Source organism: Leucoraja erinacea, chromosome 1, assembly GCF_028641065.1.
Source record: "Leucoraja erinacea ecotype New England chromosome 1, Leri_hhj_1, whole genome shotgun sequence".
Taxonomy (NCBI): Eukaryota; Metazoa; Chordata; class Chondrichthyes; order Rajiformes; family Rajidae; genus Leucoraja; species Leucoraja erinaceus.
In genome coordinates, this window is record NC_073377.1 from 25,251,376 (window position 1) to 25,267,119 (window position 15,744).

Genomic DNA, 15,744 nt, shown 5'->3' on the forward strand with positions numbered 1-15,744 from the left:
TATTGGACTATGACAAAATTAAAATTCCATTGAATTAAATAAAAATTATAAAAGCATTAGTCCAAAATGTATTAAACTAAGGCCACAGCTATGAGCTAAATGGCTAAATCATGACAAAAAAAATTCTCAAGTTCAATAGAAATTAAAACTTCGAAAATTTTACGTAGTGTCTGAAATTTATGTTGAGGTCGGTGTTGGAGTCGGGACTTTTTTACTGACTCCGACTCCAGCAGCACTAAAATTGTTCCCACTCGAAGACTCAAACTCCACATCCCTGGAGGTAATGCCAGTTGATGTGGCAGGCTTAAGCAAAGTGAATCCTGAGAGTGTTTTGGTTGATGGTAATTTGGTGAACATAGTATTGAATCCTTTAAATCCGGGTTAGTTAAGTGCTCAAAGATAAACTATAATTCCCCCCTCAAAGCCCAGGTGAGGGAAGAACTATCTGTGAAAATTGCTCAATTTTGGGTTGAATGTGGTAATTGTTGGAGATCTGATGAGTTCTGGGGATTTAAAAAAAATGGAAATTAGATGCACTGCTTTCTGATCTGCAAGAGTGCACTAAATTGATATTTCATTGAGATTTGGGGTTCCTGACAACAGTGCTAACTGATGGAAACTAACTTCCTCTAAGCAGGAGATGAACATTGGTTCAGTGCTGTCTACTCATTCTTCTAAAAGTTCTCATGTGTATTTTTCACTAAATGCACATTATACTGGTAGTTGTGCTTCATAGAAAATCTGGAGCAGGTTGGTATTAAGGAGGAGGAAGCATTAGACATTAGGAGACAGAATACAAAAAAACATTTGCATTGAAAGTTTTACAAACTATTTGGATCTGTTATACTATTGAGCTTTTTAAGCACAATTTTTTCACCCAAATACCTTGTTTCCTTTCAAAACTGTTCCAATGCTATTTAAAATTCCTTGAGTATTGGAGTACTAAAGCACTCCCAGTTAATACTGAAAGGTTAAAATCCCCGTTACTATAATGTTATTGCTCTTGCACCATTTTTCTTTCCAGAGGGATAAAATACTGCCAATGGATGCAAATTTTAGGAATGGAGTACAATGTGCAGCCACTGCTAAATATTCACATTTATTTAGTTGGTTATAAATGTTTTGCCCCCTCAAACCACCCCTTGCAGTGGAGCAGGTCAAAGGTTGGAGCTTTATTGAACCCAATAAGATCAGTTCAGGTTTAGTTCGGGTTCAGGTGCAGGTTTTAGGTAGTTTCAATACGTTTTACATAATATAAAATCTAGTATAAAATATGAGCATCTACCAAGTTGTAAGTGTTTGAAGTTGATTGGCAGTATTTTATTTACAGACTGCAAAACATCACAAGATTAATGAGCAAAACTATATTTAGATCATGTTCTGCAAATAACTCCTGTCCTTGGGCTAAGAAATTGGAGTGACTGCATATACTGTTATGATGATTTATCAATAAATAGAAAGAGGCAAGGTCGATGTTTAGCATCTTTAAATATTCTTTAATACTTATTATTATTCTTTGTAGTTGAATCCCTATAACACCATAAAGATATTCAGGAAATACAAGGAACTGCAGGTGCTGGTTTATACCCAAAAAAAGAGACAAAGTGCTGGAGTTACTCAGCGGATCACACAGCATTTCTGAAGAACATGGATAGGTGACGGTTCGAGTTGGGACTCTTCTTCAGACTGATTGTGGTGGTGGGGGGGAAAAGGCTGGAAAAGGGCTGGACTAAGCATGGCGAATGATAGGTGGATACAGGTGAGGGGAGGTTTTGATTCGTAGATGGTTGGTCAAAGGACAAGATGAAAAGTCAAAAAATGCAAGATAAGGATAGAAGAGGTGCGATTTGTGAAGCCAGAGGAAGGAATGTATGTGGAGTTAGTCCTGCCCCCACCTCTCTGCCTGCTTTTTCACCAGCCCTCACCACAATCAGACTGAAGAAGGGTCCCGACCCAAAACATCATTCATCTTTATTCTCCATAAAGATATTCGCTTTATTTTGTATTAGACAGGAAACTTTGTTGAATTTCCAGAATATATCTTTTGCATGACATTTGTTAATTTAGAGGAAACTATCCTGCATACCCCATTTAAGCTATCTATAATGGTTGTACATTTCAATGTATAGTTGTCCAAATATATGAAATCCCTTTAATTTTGGACAAAGTTCAAATTCTGCCAAAAAGGTGTGCATTTTTAATAATTTACTGAGGGATTCTTCAATTGCACAGGCATCATTATGAACACATTTTGTGTTGTGGCCTTTTGGTTTTGTCTGTTACTTGCTGTTTACTAATTACAACTTTCATAGTAGCCAGCTGTAGATCATCATTGGCTACTTAAATGCAACTGCTCTATCCATTTTTAAATCGCTACCATCATCTTTATTTGCCAAGATATCAAGCCTATGTCAAATAGTAATAAATGCTCTTAAATGTTTTATTGTGCTTACCCATTATTGGCAAGCAGCCGGTCAAATAATTACAAAACAGTCCTGATGAAATTCTAGTTGTATGCTAATATTGCCTGTGAAGAAAAATAAACAATGGGGAGGATGGCAAACACATAGATTAAAAGTAAGAAAGAAGTGAATAATGAAAACAGTAAGCATAATGAACAGGTTTGAGGCAGGTTTAAGTACGCAAAGTGTCGTGAATACATTTTGTGGACAAAGGGCACTGAGATAACATTGACAAGGGGAATCATGTAATAGGATTAACAGAGACGTGTTTTAGTCTGGGCTGGACTGTGAAGGCCTACAGTGCTCTCCATAATGTTTGGGACAAAGACCCATCATTTATTTATTTGCCTTTGTACTCCACAATTTGAGATTTGTAATAGAAAAAAATCACATGTGTGTTAAGTGCGCATTGTCAGATTTTAATAAAGGCCATTTTTATACATTTTGGTTTCACCATGTAGAAATTATAGAAGTGTTTATACATAGCCTCCCCCACCTCCCCCTCCCCCCACATTTCAGGGCACCATAAGGTTTGGGACACAGCAATGTCAATGTAAATGAAAGCAGTCATGTTTGGCATGTTATTGTATATCCTTTGCATGCAATGACGGCTTGAAGTCTGCAATTCATGGACATCACCAGTTGCTGGGTGTCTTCTCTGTTGATGCTCTGCCTGGCCTGTAATTCAGCCATCTTTAGCTTGTGCTTGTTTTGGGGGCTAGTCCCCTTCAGTTTTCCCTTCAGCATATAAAAGACATGCTGAATTGGGTTCAGATCGGGTGATTGACTTGGCCAATGAATTTTGAGGCATTTGTTTGAACTTGAGCAGATAGGATGTGTCTATACAATTCATTATGCTATTACCATCAGCAGTTGTATCATCAATGAAGATAAATGAGCCAGTTCCTTCAGCAGCCATACATGCCCAGGCCATAACACCCCCACCGCCGTGTTTCACAGATGAGGTGGTATGCTTTGGATCTTGGGCAGTTCCTTCTCTCCTCTATACTTTGCTCTTACCAGCACTCTGATATAAGTTAATCTTCATCTCATCTATCCACAAGACCTTTTTCGAGAACTGTGGTTGCTCTTTTAAGTACTTCTTGGCAAACTGTAACCTGGCCATCCTATTTTTGCAGCTAACTAGTGTTTTGCATCTTGCAGTGTAGCCTCTGTATTTCAGTTCATGAAGTCTTCTGCGGACAATGGTCATTGACAAATCCACACCTTACTCCTGAAGAGTGTTTCTGATCTGTCGGACAGGTGTTTGGGGATTTTTCTTTATTATAGAGAGAATTCTCCTGTCATCAATAAATGACAATAAATGTATCTTATCTTATCTTATCAGCTGTGGAGTCTTCCTCGGCCTGCCAGTCCCTTTACGATTAGTAAGCTCACCAGTGCTCTCTTTCTTCTTAATGATGTTCCAAACAGTTGATTTTGGTAAGCCAAAGGTTTGGCTGATGTCTCTAACAGTGTTATTCTTGTTTCTCATTTTCATTATGGCTTCCTTGACTTTCATTGGCACAACTTTGGTCCTCATGTTGTGAAACAGCAATAAACATTTCGAACAGTGATGGAAAGACTGGGTGCTGAGAGCTCTCTTATACCTGCATTAATGAGGCAATTAAACACACCTGAGCAATTACAAACACCTGTGAAGCCATGTGTCCCAAACATTATGGTGCCCTGAAATTGGGGGATCATGTATAAAAACAGCTGTAATTTCTACATGGTGAAACAAAAATGTATAAAAATGGCCTTTAATAAAAATCTGACAATGTGCACTTTAACCATGTGATTTTTTTTCTATTACAAATCTCAAATTGTGGAGTACAGAGGCAAATAAATAAACAATGGGTTTTTGTCCCAAACATTATGGAGGGCACTGTAAATAGTAGCAAAGGTAAGATTGCTATAGCACTAGAATGATGATTTTGGAAAATCATGATTCATCACCAATAATGATTTGATGTTTGAGAAATGTGAACTTAACTTCAGTATTATTTTTGCTGCTTTCATTAGTGGCCCTGAATGCTGCATTAGAACATCTATATTTCCTCTCTTCATTCCCAGTCAATACTGCTGATTTAGATTTGAAAGGAAGATATCTACGTCAATAAATTCCGGCTCCCTCGAAGGAATCCTGATACTTACTGACAATCATGACAAGAAATGCCAGCAGCTCTCTTTGGAACTGCTGGTGTTCACCGGAAAGATACGAGCCCATGTAATTAAAGGACTAACTTGGAGACATAAGGTAATTAGGTTTGAAATAAAATTCCAAAATGAGACAGCTCTCTACGCATAAGTTGAGCAATTACAATTTTAGTTTCCTCTGACAGCAAGTTCACAACACAATCGTTACGCACGTTTTCAACATAAATCAATAATTTCACACATTTATTTTTCAATTTGCAGCCAAAGGTTTCATAGCAATGTCATATTATGACCTTATTCTATTAAAGTATCTGTATCGTCTGCTGGTTCAGTAATCCATTATTTAAATCTTTCACCTGTCTTATATGGTTGCTGTTTATTGACACTTTCTGTCATAGAAACATAGAAACAGGAAAATAGGTTCAGTAGGCCAGCACCGCCATTCAATATGATCATGGCTGATCAGTACCCGTTCCTGCTTTTCCCCATATCCCTTGATTCCTTTAGCCCGAAGAGCTAACTCTCTCTTGAAAACATCCAGTGGATAGGCCTCCACAGCCTTCTGTGGCAGAGAATACCACAGATTCACAACTCTGGGTGAAAAAACTTTTCCTCATCTCAATCCTAAATGGCCAACCTCTTATTCTTAAACTGTGACCACTGGTTCTGGACTCGCCCAACATCGGGAACATTTTTCCTGCATCTAGCCTGTCCAATCCTTTAAAAAATTGTATATGTTTCTATAAGATCCCCTCTCGTCCTTTTGAGTTCCAGTGAATACAAGCCCAGCTGCTCCATTCTTTCATCATATGTCAGTACCGCCATCCCAGGAATTAACCTGGAGAAGCTGAGCTGCACTCTCTCAATAGCAATAATGTCCTTCCTCACATTAGGAGACCAAAACTGCACACAATATTCCAGGTGCGGTCTCACCAGAGCCCTATACAACAGGAAGCAAAAACAGGAAGGCAGATTACTATCTAATGGCGTCAAGTTGGGAAAAGGGGAAGTACAGTGCAGGCTCGAAGGGCCGAATGGCCTACTCCTGCACCTATTTTCTATGTTTCAACAGGATCCGGGGGTCCTTGTTCATCAGTCTATGAAAGTAAGCATGCAGGTACAGCAGGCAGTGAAGAAAGCGAATGGCATGTTGGCCTTTATAACAAGAGTAATCAAATATAGGAGCAAAGAGGTCCTTCTGCAGTTGTACAGAGCCTTAGTGAGACCACACCTGGAGGATTGTGTGCAGTTTTGGTTCCCTAATTTGAGGAAGAACATTCTTGCTATTGAAGGAGTGCAGCGTAGGTTTACAAGGTTAATTCCCGGGACTGTCATATACTGAGAGAATGGAGCAGCTGGGCTTGTACACTCTGGAGTTTAGAAGGATGAGAGGGCATCTCATCGAAACATATAAGATTGTTAAGGGTTTGGACATGCTAGAGACAGGAAACATGTTCGCGCTGTTGGGGGTGTCCAGAACCAGGGGCCACAGTTTAAGAATAAGGAGTAAGCCATTTAGAACGGAGACGAGGAAACACTTTTTCTCACAGAGAGTGGTGAGTCTGTGGAATTCTCTGACTCAGAGGGCGGTGGAGGCAGGTTCTCTGGATGCTTTCAAGAGAGCTTAGATAGGGCTCTTAAAAATAGCAGAGTCAGGGGATATGGGGAGATGGCAGGAACGGGGTACTGATTGGCGTGATCAGTCATGATCACATTGAATGGCGTTGCTGGCACCTATTGTCTATTGTCTATTGCAGTAGGATCTCCTTGCTCCTAAACTCAAATCCACTCGCAAATCCACTCGCTATTTTCAGTGACTGATGTACAAGCACACCCAGGTCTCATTGCACCTCCACTTTTCCTGATCTAACACCATTCAGATAATAATCTGCCTTTTTCTTCTTGCCACCAAAGTGGATAACCTCACATTTATCCACATTATACTGCATCTGCCATGCATCTGTCCACTCACCCAACCTATCCAAGTCACCCTGCAGCCTCATAGCAGTCTCATCGCATCTCACACTGCCACCCACCTTTGTGTCATCTGCAAACTTGGAGATGTCACTTTTAATTTACTGGTCTAAATTGTTAATATGTATTGTAAATAATGGGTCCCAGCATCGAGCCTTGCAGCACCCCTGATGCTTCCGAGCCTTGCGGCACCTCTATCCTTCCTGATGTTCGTTAACTACTTTCCTTTGTCCTAGACTTCCCTTCGAGTTGAAATGTTTTCTTATAGTTCTGTATGCTACGTTAGTTCTCTGGGGGGAATAAAATCTTTTCATAGAGTCATAGAGTGATTCAGTGTTGAAACAGGCCCTTTGGCCCAACTTGCCCACACCGGCCAACGTGTCCCAGCTACACTAGTCCCACCTGCTTGCACTTGGTCTACATTCCTCCAAGCCTGTCCTATCCATGTACCTGTCTAACTGTTTCTTAAACGTTGGGATAGTCCCAGCCTCAACTAGCTCCTCTGGCAGCTTGTTCCATACACCCACCACCGTTTGTGTGAAAATGTTACCCCTCAGATCTTTTCCCTTCACCTTGAAACCTGTGTCCTCTGGTCCTCAATTCCCCTACTCTGGGCAAGAGATACTGTGCATCTACCCAATCTATTCCTCTCATAATCTGATACTTGAATTGTAAATTAATTTTGTACTTGAATTTGTTCTTGAATATCATATTCATAAGGATTCATTTATTTTAAAAAGTTTTAATACCAGTATTTTTAATGCTACAATAGACATTGTGTACAAAGAAAAATAAAATAATCTGTTTCCCTAATTGTTTGGTTGCATTCTTAAATTTATGCAAGTAATAAAAGTCTATTTATTTTTCTCATGGGCTATTGAAAACCATACTGTTCATAGCAAAACCTCATATAGTTTTGTATCCCGCTGCTTGATTTTATGTTAATCCCATGTTATAAAGCATTCATTTTTTAAAGCATTCATTTCTCATACCTCTAGTCTTGCCAGATCTTCTCAAATCAATATTGCAACTTCTACATGGTTATAGCATCCATTCAAATTGGTACTCTGTTCATAAAGGTTTTTTTTTTCTGGTTTGCTGCCAGTGACTAGCGGAGTTACGCAGGGGTCAGTGCTGGGGCTGCTACTCTTCACATTGTATATTGATGATTTGGATGAAGGGATTGAAGGCTTTGTGACCAAATTTACGGATCATACAAAAATAGGTAGAGGGGCTGGTAGTACAGAGAAAGCAGAGACTTTGCAGAAGAACTTGGACAGGTTGATAGAGTGGGCAGAGAAGTGGCTGATGGAATATAGTGTAACAAAATGTGGAGTCGTGGATTTTGGTAGTAGGAGTAAAGGCGTAGACTATTTTCTAAATGGAGAGAGAATCCAGGAATCGGCTGTGCAAAGAGATTTTGACCTGCTGGTGCAGAATTCCCAAAAAAGTTAATTTGCAAGTCGAATTGGAAGTAAAGAAGGCTAGCGCAATGCTATCATTTATTTTAAGGGGGCTTGAATACAAAAACAAGGATGTAATGCTGAGGCTCTTTAAGGCGCTGGTCAGGCAGCATTTGGAGTATTGTGAGCAATTTGGGGCACCATATCTGAGGAGGGTCTCGAGGCGGTTTACAAGAATGATCCCAGAAATGAGTGGATTAACATATGATGAACCTTTGATAGCACTGGGCCTGTACCCGCTGGAGGTTAGAAGAATGAGGGGGGAACCTCATTGAAACGTAGCGAATAGTGAAAGGCTTGGATTGAGTGGCTGTAGAGAGGATGTTTCCACTAGTGGGAGAGTCTAGGATTAGAGATCATAGCCTCAGAATTAAAGGACGTTCCTTTAGGAAACATAGAGACATGGAAAATAGGTGCAGGAGTAGGCCATTCGGCCCTTCGAGCCTGCACCGTCATTCGATATGATCATGGCTGATCATCCAACTCAGAATCCTGTACCTGCCTTCTCTCCATACCCCCTGATCCCTTTAGCCACAAGGGTCACACCTAACTCCCTCTTAAGTATAGCCAATGAACTGGCCTCAACTACCTTGTGTGGCAGAGAATTCCAGAGATTCGTCACTGTGTGAAAAATGTTTTCCTCATCTCGGTCCAAAAAGATTTCCCCCTTATTCTTAAACTGTGACCCCTTGTTCTGGACTTCCCCAACATCGGGAACAATCTTCCTGCATCTAGCCTGTCCAACCCCTTAAGAATTTTGTAAGTTTCTATAAGATCCCCCCTCAATCTTCTAAATTCTAGCAAGTACAAACCAAGTCTATCCAGTCTTTCTTCATATGAAAGTCCTGACATCCCAGGAATCAGTCTGGTGAACCTTCTCTGTAGTCCCTCCATGGCAAGAATGTCCTTCCTCAGATTAGGAGACCAAAACTGTACGCAGTACTCCAGGTGTGGTACAACTGCAGTAGAACCGCCCTGCTCCTATACTCAAATCCTTTTGCTATGAATGCTAACATACCATTCGCCTTCTTCACTGCCTGCTGCACCTGCATGCCTACTTTTAATGACTGGTGTACCATGACACCCAGGTCTCGTTGCATCTCCCCCTTTCCTAATTGGCCACCATTCAGATAATAGTCTACTTTCCTAAGTGGATAACCTCACATTTATCCACATTATACTGCATCTGCCATGCATTTTCCCACTCACCCAGCCTATCCAAATCACCTTGCAGCCTCCTAGCATCCTCCACACAGCTAACACTGCCCCCCAGCTTCGTGTCATCCGCAAATTTGGAGATGTTGCATTCAATTCCCTCGTCCAAATCGTAAATAGATGGGGTCCCAGCACTGAGCCTTGCAGTCCCCCACTAGTCACTGCCTGCCATTGTGAAAAGGACCCGTTTACTCCTACTCTTTGCTTCCTGTCTGCCAGCCAGTTCTCTATCCACATCAATACTGAACCCCCAATACCGCGTGCTTTAAGTTTGTATACTAATCTCTTATGTGGGACCTTGTCGAAAGCCTTCTTAAAGTCCAGATATAACACATCCACTGGTTCCCCCTTATCCACATCCTCGAAAAATTCTATAAGATTCGTCAGACATGATTTACCTTTCATAAATTCATGCTGACTTTGTCCAATGATTTCACCACTTTCCAAATGTGCTGCTATCCCATCCTTAATAACTGATTCTAGCAGTTTCCCCATTACCGACGTTAGACTAACTGGTCTGTAATTCCCCGTTTTCTCTCTCCCTTCCTTTTTAAATTGCATTAGCTACCCTCCAATCCTCAGGAACTACTCCAGAATCTAAAGAGTTTTGAAAAATTATCACTAATGCATCCACTATTTCTGGGGCTACTTCCTTACGTACTCTGGGATGCAGCCTATCTGGCCCTGGGGATTTATCGGCCTTTAATCCATTCAATTTACCTAACACCACTTCCCGGCTAACCTGGATTTCACTCAGTTCCTCCATCTCATTTGACCCCCAATCCCCTGCTATTTCCGGCAGATTATTTATGTCTTCCTTAGTGAATACAGAACCAAAGTAGTTATTCCATTGGTCTGCCATGTCCTTGCACCCCATGATCAATTCACCTGTTTCTGACTGCAAGGGACCTACATTTGTTTTAACTAATCTTTTTCTCTTCACATATCTATAAAAGCTTTTGCAGTCAGTTTTTATGTTCCCTGCCAGTTTTCTTTCATAATCTATTTTTCTTTTCCTAATTAAGCCCTTTGTCCTCCTCTGCTGGACTCTGAATTTCTTCCAGTCCTCTGGTAGGCTGCTTTTTCTGGCTAATTTGTACGCTTCATCTTTTGTTTTGATACTATCCCTGATTTCCCTTGTTATCCACAGATGCACTACCTTCCCTGATTATTTTTTTTTGCCAAACTGGGATGAACAATTGTTGTAGTTCATCCATGCAGTCTTTAAATGCCTTCCATTGCATATCCACCGTCAACCCATTAAGAATCAATTGCCAGTCTATCTTGGCCAATCTCATACCCTCAAAGTTACCTTTCTTTAAGTTCAGGACTCTTGTTTCTGAATTAACAATGTCACTCTCCATCCTAATGAAGAACTCAACCATATTATGGTCACTCTTGCCCAAGGGGCCACACACAACAAAACTGCTAACTAACCCTTCCTCATTACTCAATACCCAATCTAGAATAGCCTGCTCTCTCGTTGGTTCCTCTACATGTTGGTTTCGAAAACTATCCCGCATACATTCCAAGAAATCCTCTTCCTCAGCACCCTTGCCAATTTGATTCACCCAATCTATATGTAGATTGAAGTCACCCATTATAACTGTTTTACCTTTGTTGCACGCATTTCTAATTTCCTGTTTGATGCCATCCCCAACACCTACTACTACTGTTAGGTGGCCGGTACACAACTCCCACTAGCGTTTTCTGCCACTTAGTGTTTCGCAGCTTTACCCATATTGATTCCACATCCTCCAAGCTAATGTCCTTCCTTTCTATTGCGTTAATCTGCTCTCTAACCAGTAACGCTACCCCACCTCCTTTTCCTTTCTGTCTATCCCTCCTGAATATTGAATATCCCTGGCCGTTCAGCTCCCAGCCTTGGTCACCCTGGAGCCATGTCTCCGTGATCCCAACTATATCATAGTCATTAATAGCTATCTGCACATTCAACTCATCCACCTTATTACGAATGCTCCTTGCATTGAGACACAAAGCCTTCAGGCTTGTTTTTACAACACTCTTACAATTACCCTTATACAATTATGTTGAAAAATAGCTCTTTTTGATTTTTGCCCTGGATTTGTCTGCCTGACACTTTTACTTTTCACCTTGCTACCTATTGCTTCTACCCTCATTTTACACCCCTCTGTCTCTACGCTCACACATTTCAGAAACCCTTTCCCTTTAACTCCATCCTCCACTGTCCCATTCAACACCCCACCCCCCTTATTCAGTTTAAAGCCACCCGTGTAGCAGTGGCAAACCTGCCTGCCAGAATGCTGGTCCCCCACCTGTTAAGATGCAATCCGTCCCTTTTGTACAGTTCCCCCTTACTCCAAAACAGATCCCAGTGATCTAAGAATCTAAATCCCTGCCCCGTGCACCAGTTCCTCAGCCACACATTCAGGTCCCGTATCTCCCTGTTCCTGCTCTCGCCAGTACGAGGAACTGGAAGCAAACCGGAGATAACAACCCTGGAGGTCCTGCTTTTCAGCATTTTTCCGAGCTCTCTAAAGTCACGCTGCAGAATATTCATCCCCTTCTTTCCGACATCGTTTGTGCCGACATGCACTACCACTTCCGGATGTTCACCTTCGCCCTTGAGGATTTTCTGCACTCTGTCTGTGACATCCTGGATCCTGGCACACCATCCTCGAATCCCGTCTGTTCCCGCAGAAACCCCTGTCCGTCTGTTCCCGCAGAAACCCCTGTGCAGTCTCCCACTACAATGGCGTTGCCTGACTTTGGCCTTTTTGGTTTTGGCTCAACAGCCCTATTCGCATCGCAAGCCAGTCCGCCGCTCAGTGTATAAACGTCCTCTGTCCCGACAACTTCTAAGTGGGTGAACTTGTTCACAAGAGGTACAACACCCGGGGACATTTGCATTCCATGCTTCCCTCCCTTTCTCTCTGTCTCCCACCTTCTCTCTTCCAGTACCTTAGGCGTAACAATCTTACTGTACGACTTGTCGAAGAACAACTCGGTTTCTCGGAAGGCGATGAGAAGAAATTTCTTTAGTCAAAGGGTGATGAATGTGTGGATTTCTTTGGCACAGGCTGTGGAGGCCAAGTCAATGGATATTTTTAAAGCAGCGATAGATAGATTCTTATGTGTAGGAAAGAACTGCAGATGCTGGCTTAAATCAAAGGTAGACACAAAATGCTGGAGTATCTCAGTGGGACAGGCAGTCTGAAGAAGGGTCTCGACCCAAAACGTCACCCATTCCTTTGCTCCATAGATAGATTCTTGATTAGGACGGGTGTCAGGGGATATTGGAAAAAGGCAGCAGAATGGGATTAGGCGGGATCAGATTGAAAGGCGGAGCAGACGATGGGCTGAATGGCCTAATTCTGCTCCTATCACATGACCTTAAAACAGAGAGGCACAGGTTCAGGCCACGATATCTAGGCTGATCATGATACTAAATTTAACTAACCACACGTGCTGCACATGATCTATTTCTTTCCATTCCCTGCATGTTCATGTGCCTGCTTAAATGCCCCTCAGGTATGACTATCATGTCTGAATCCACCACCCCCGCAGCAGTGCATTACAGGCCCCTCTCTAAACAAATAAATGCCCCGCACATCTCCTTTAAACTATTCCCTTGTCACCTTAATTCTTTGCCCTCTAGTGCCTGTCTGCATTAATTCTATCCTTTCTGCTCCAATGCACCAGTATTTCAAATTATACTCTTAATCTTTCAAATCATTTGAAGGACAATTAGATACCAGTGCATGGTACACAATTTAAAGTAAGAATCCTGTATGGTTGGTCTTGCATTAATTGAGCTGCATAAATCATGACATGCTGGTAATTTAGTTTGTGCCACTCTGATCTGCCCCTTTATATCGGTCCGACACAGGTCTACATATATACATATATTCATATTGACTGTCTTAATGAGGGCAAAGTCCTATCAATACTTGGGAAACAAAGGAATGCATGTTCCAGTTTATCAAGTGCTCAATATTCATTTTGTGGTTCTGTTACAATGCTTTTGAAAATTCCTTTCTAATATTTCATCCTTTTCAAATATGTTATTATTATGATATACCTTTTAATATAAAATATTAATGAAGAAATTACTATTAAGAGCCCACCCACTTCAAGACTGTAACTGTTTCAATAAACACTATCATTATTTTAAAATATTCAACACATACTTGGTTTTGCTATTTTTTAACATATAGTCTTTCTTTGCTCTTTGGAACTGCCTTTCCTTATTAATGTAATAAATGTTGCCAAGTTCCTGAATATTTATTTTTCCATTTTGTGAGACTGGTTAAAGATGGCTACATCTAAGGGAAAGCAAAACTCGATTCAGTGCTGTTTCATTTTTTTCTAGGGACCATGTAGTGCAGAACACATACAATTGAAGTCAATGCCGTGGATTTGTATGAAGCTATTTGTCAGAAATTTAGCCATAAGTTGAATTACTTGGAATTTGTTAATTTCTGCTTCTGTAACAGTTAATAAGCTCTCAAATATTGACAGGTTTTAAAAAAAAACCTTCAGATGGCATCATTACACGTATTTAGGAAAAGTATAATCTCTTCAAAACTCAGAGCGGAAAACAGAAGCATTGCGGCCCTCTAACTTCATAGATGTTTGTTGATAAAGACAGCAATCTCTCTAATTAGATTTGATGTCACCATCATCACAATTAATGCTGTTCACCTCTGGGTAAAGAAATGTTTTGTACTGAGAAAATGGAAATGGTATTGACATGGACAGAAGACGTGCTAATTAGATGTGATGACATTTTCAGCAGAATAAAAGTTATATGTGTTGCACACTAATAAGTATTGGAACCGAAGGATAGGTCAGATGAATGTTTGGCTGAAGAGTTGGTGCAGGGGCCCGGGGATCAGATTTTTGGACCATTCTTCTGAAGCAGAAGTGACTCGCACAAGAGGGATAGGTTATTGTGCCTGAATTGGAGAGGGACCAATATGTTTCCATTAGTGGGAGAGTCTAGGACTAGAGGTCATAGCCTCAGAATTAAAGGGCGTTCCTTTAGGAAGGAGATGAGGAGACATTTCTTTAGTCAGAGGGTGGATGTATCTGTGGAATTATTTGCCACAGCAGGCAGTAGAGGCCAAGTCAGTAGATATTTTTGAGGTAGATAGATTCCTGATTAGTACAGGTGTCAGAGGTTATGAGGAGAAGGCAGGAGAATGAGGCTAGGAGGGCGAGATAGATTGAATGGCGGAGTAGACTTGATGGGCCGAATGGCCTAATTCTACTCCTATTCCTTATGACATATGCTAATAGGCAGATTTGTTGGTGCCACGAGGATTTAAAGTAGATGGAAGGAGGTTGGTATCAAAAGCAGTAGTGAGGTTGATGGAAGGCTGGAAGGCGACACAGATGTCAGTGACAGCAAGTTCAATATACAACTGTGATCGAAGAAAGTCTGCTTGGTTAAAATCCATTTACTTCAATGCAAGAGGCCTGGCAGGTAAGGAGGATGAACTCGACAAGGTTAGGTACACGGAATTGGCCACTGTTGCCATTACAGAACATGGCTAAATAAGAGACAGGATTGGTAGCTCAGTGTTCCAGGATCCAGGTAGCACAGGTAGGTTAGAGATAGAGGAAAGGGGAGAGTATTTGTATTTTTGATTAAGGAAAACATCGCAGTAGTGGTCCACGGTGAAATTAACAAGGGATTATTCCGTGAGTGTATGGGTGGAGCTGATGAATAACATGGGGGCAATAGACAATAGGTGCAAGAGTAGGACATTCGGCCCTTCGAGCCAGCACCGCCATTTAACGTGATAATGGCTGATCATCCCCAATCAGTACCCCGTTCCTGCCTTCTCCCCATATCCCCTGACTCCACTATCTTCAAGAGCCCTATCTAGCTCTCTCTTGAAAGTATCCAGAGAACTGGCCTCCCATCGCCCTTTGAGGCAGAGAATTCCACAGACTCACAACTCTCTGTGTGAAAAAGTGTTTCCTCATCTCCGTTCTACATGGCTTACCCCTTATTCTTAAACTGTGAAAGGATGGTGGAGGTTTTTGGCATGCTGTGCCTCATCAGTCACGCATTGAGTATAAATGTTGGGATGTTACGTTACAGTTCAGTAAAACATTGAGAGGCCACACGGAATATAGTGTTCAGTTTTGATCACCCATGCTATAGGAAAGATGCTATTAAGCCAGAAAGAGAGCAGAAAAGACCGGGCTGTGGACTTAGAATAATGCCGCTAATAATGGCGGCGCCTACATGTGTAATATATGCAAAAATTTCACTATGCAATTGCATATGTGACAAATAAAGCCCTATTGACTATTGAAGAATTACGGGCATGTTACCAGAACTCGGGTGCCTGAGTTATAGAGAGATGTTGTGTGTGACTTTATTCCTTGGGAGTTTAGGACACTGAGTGGTGATGTTATGTAGGCATATAAGACCATAAGGGACATAGATGGGGTGAATGCACTTTTGGGTGTGG

At 41.4% G+C, this 15,744-nt stretch overlaps 1 protein-coding gene across 12 annotated transcripts in view; it reads left to right on the forward strand.

Moving 5' to 3' along the window:
* Positions 1–15,744, forward strand: part of znf532 (zinc finger protein 532) — a 122,132-nt gene that overhangs the window by 98,237 nt on the left and 8,151 nt on the right. The window contains exon 10 of one of the 12 annotated variants that reach the window (XM_055630644.1): positions 4,539–12,522. The exons of the other annotated variants lie outside the window; for them this stretch is intronic. Within the exon in view, the coding sequence (XP_055486619.1) occupies positions 4,539–4,551 (13 nt within the window). The 3' untranslated portion in view covers positions 4,552–12,522. Of the gene's footprint in view, positions 1–4,538; positions 12,523–15,744 lie in introns of those variants that run through there. 12 annotated transcript variants of the gene reach the window in all.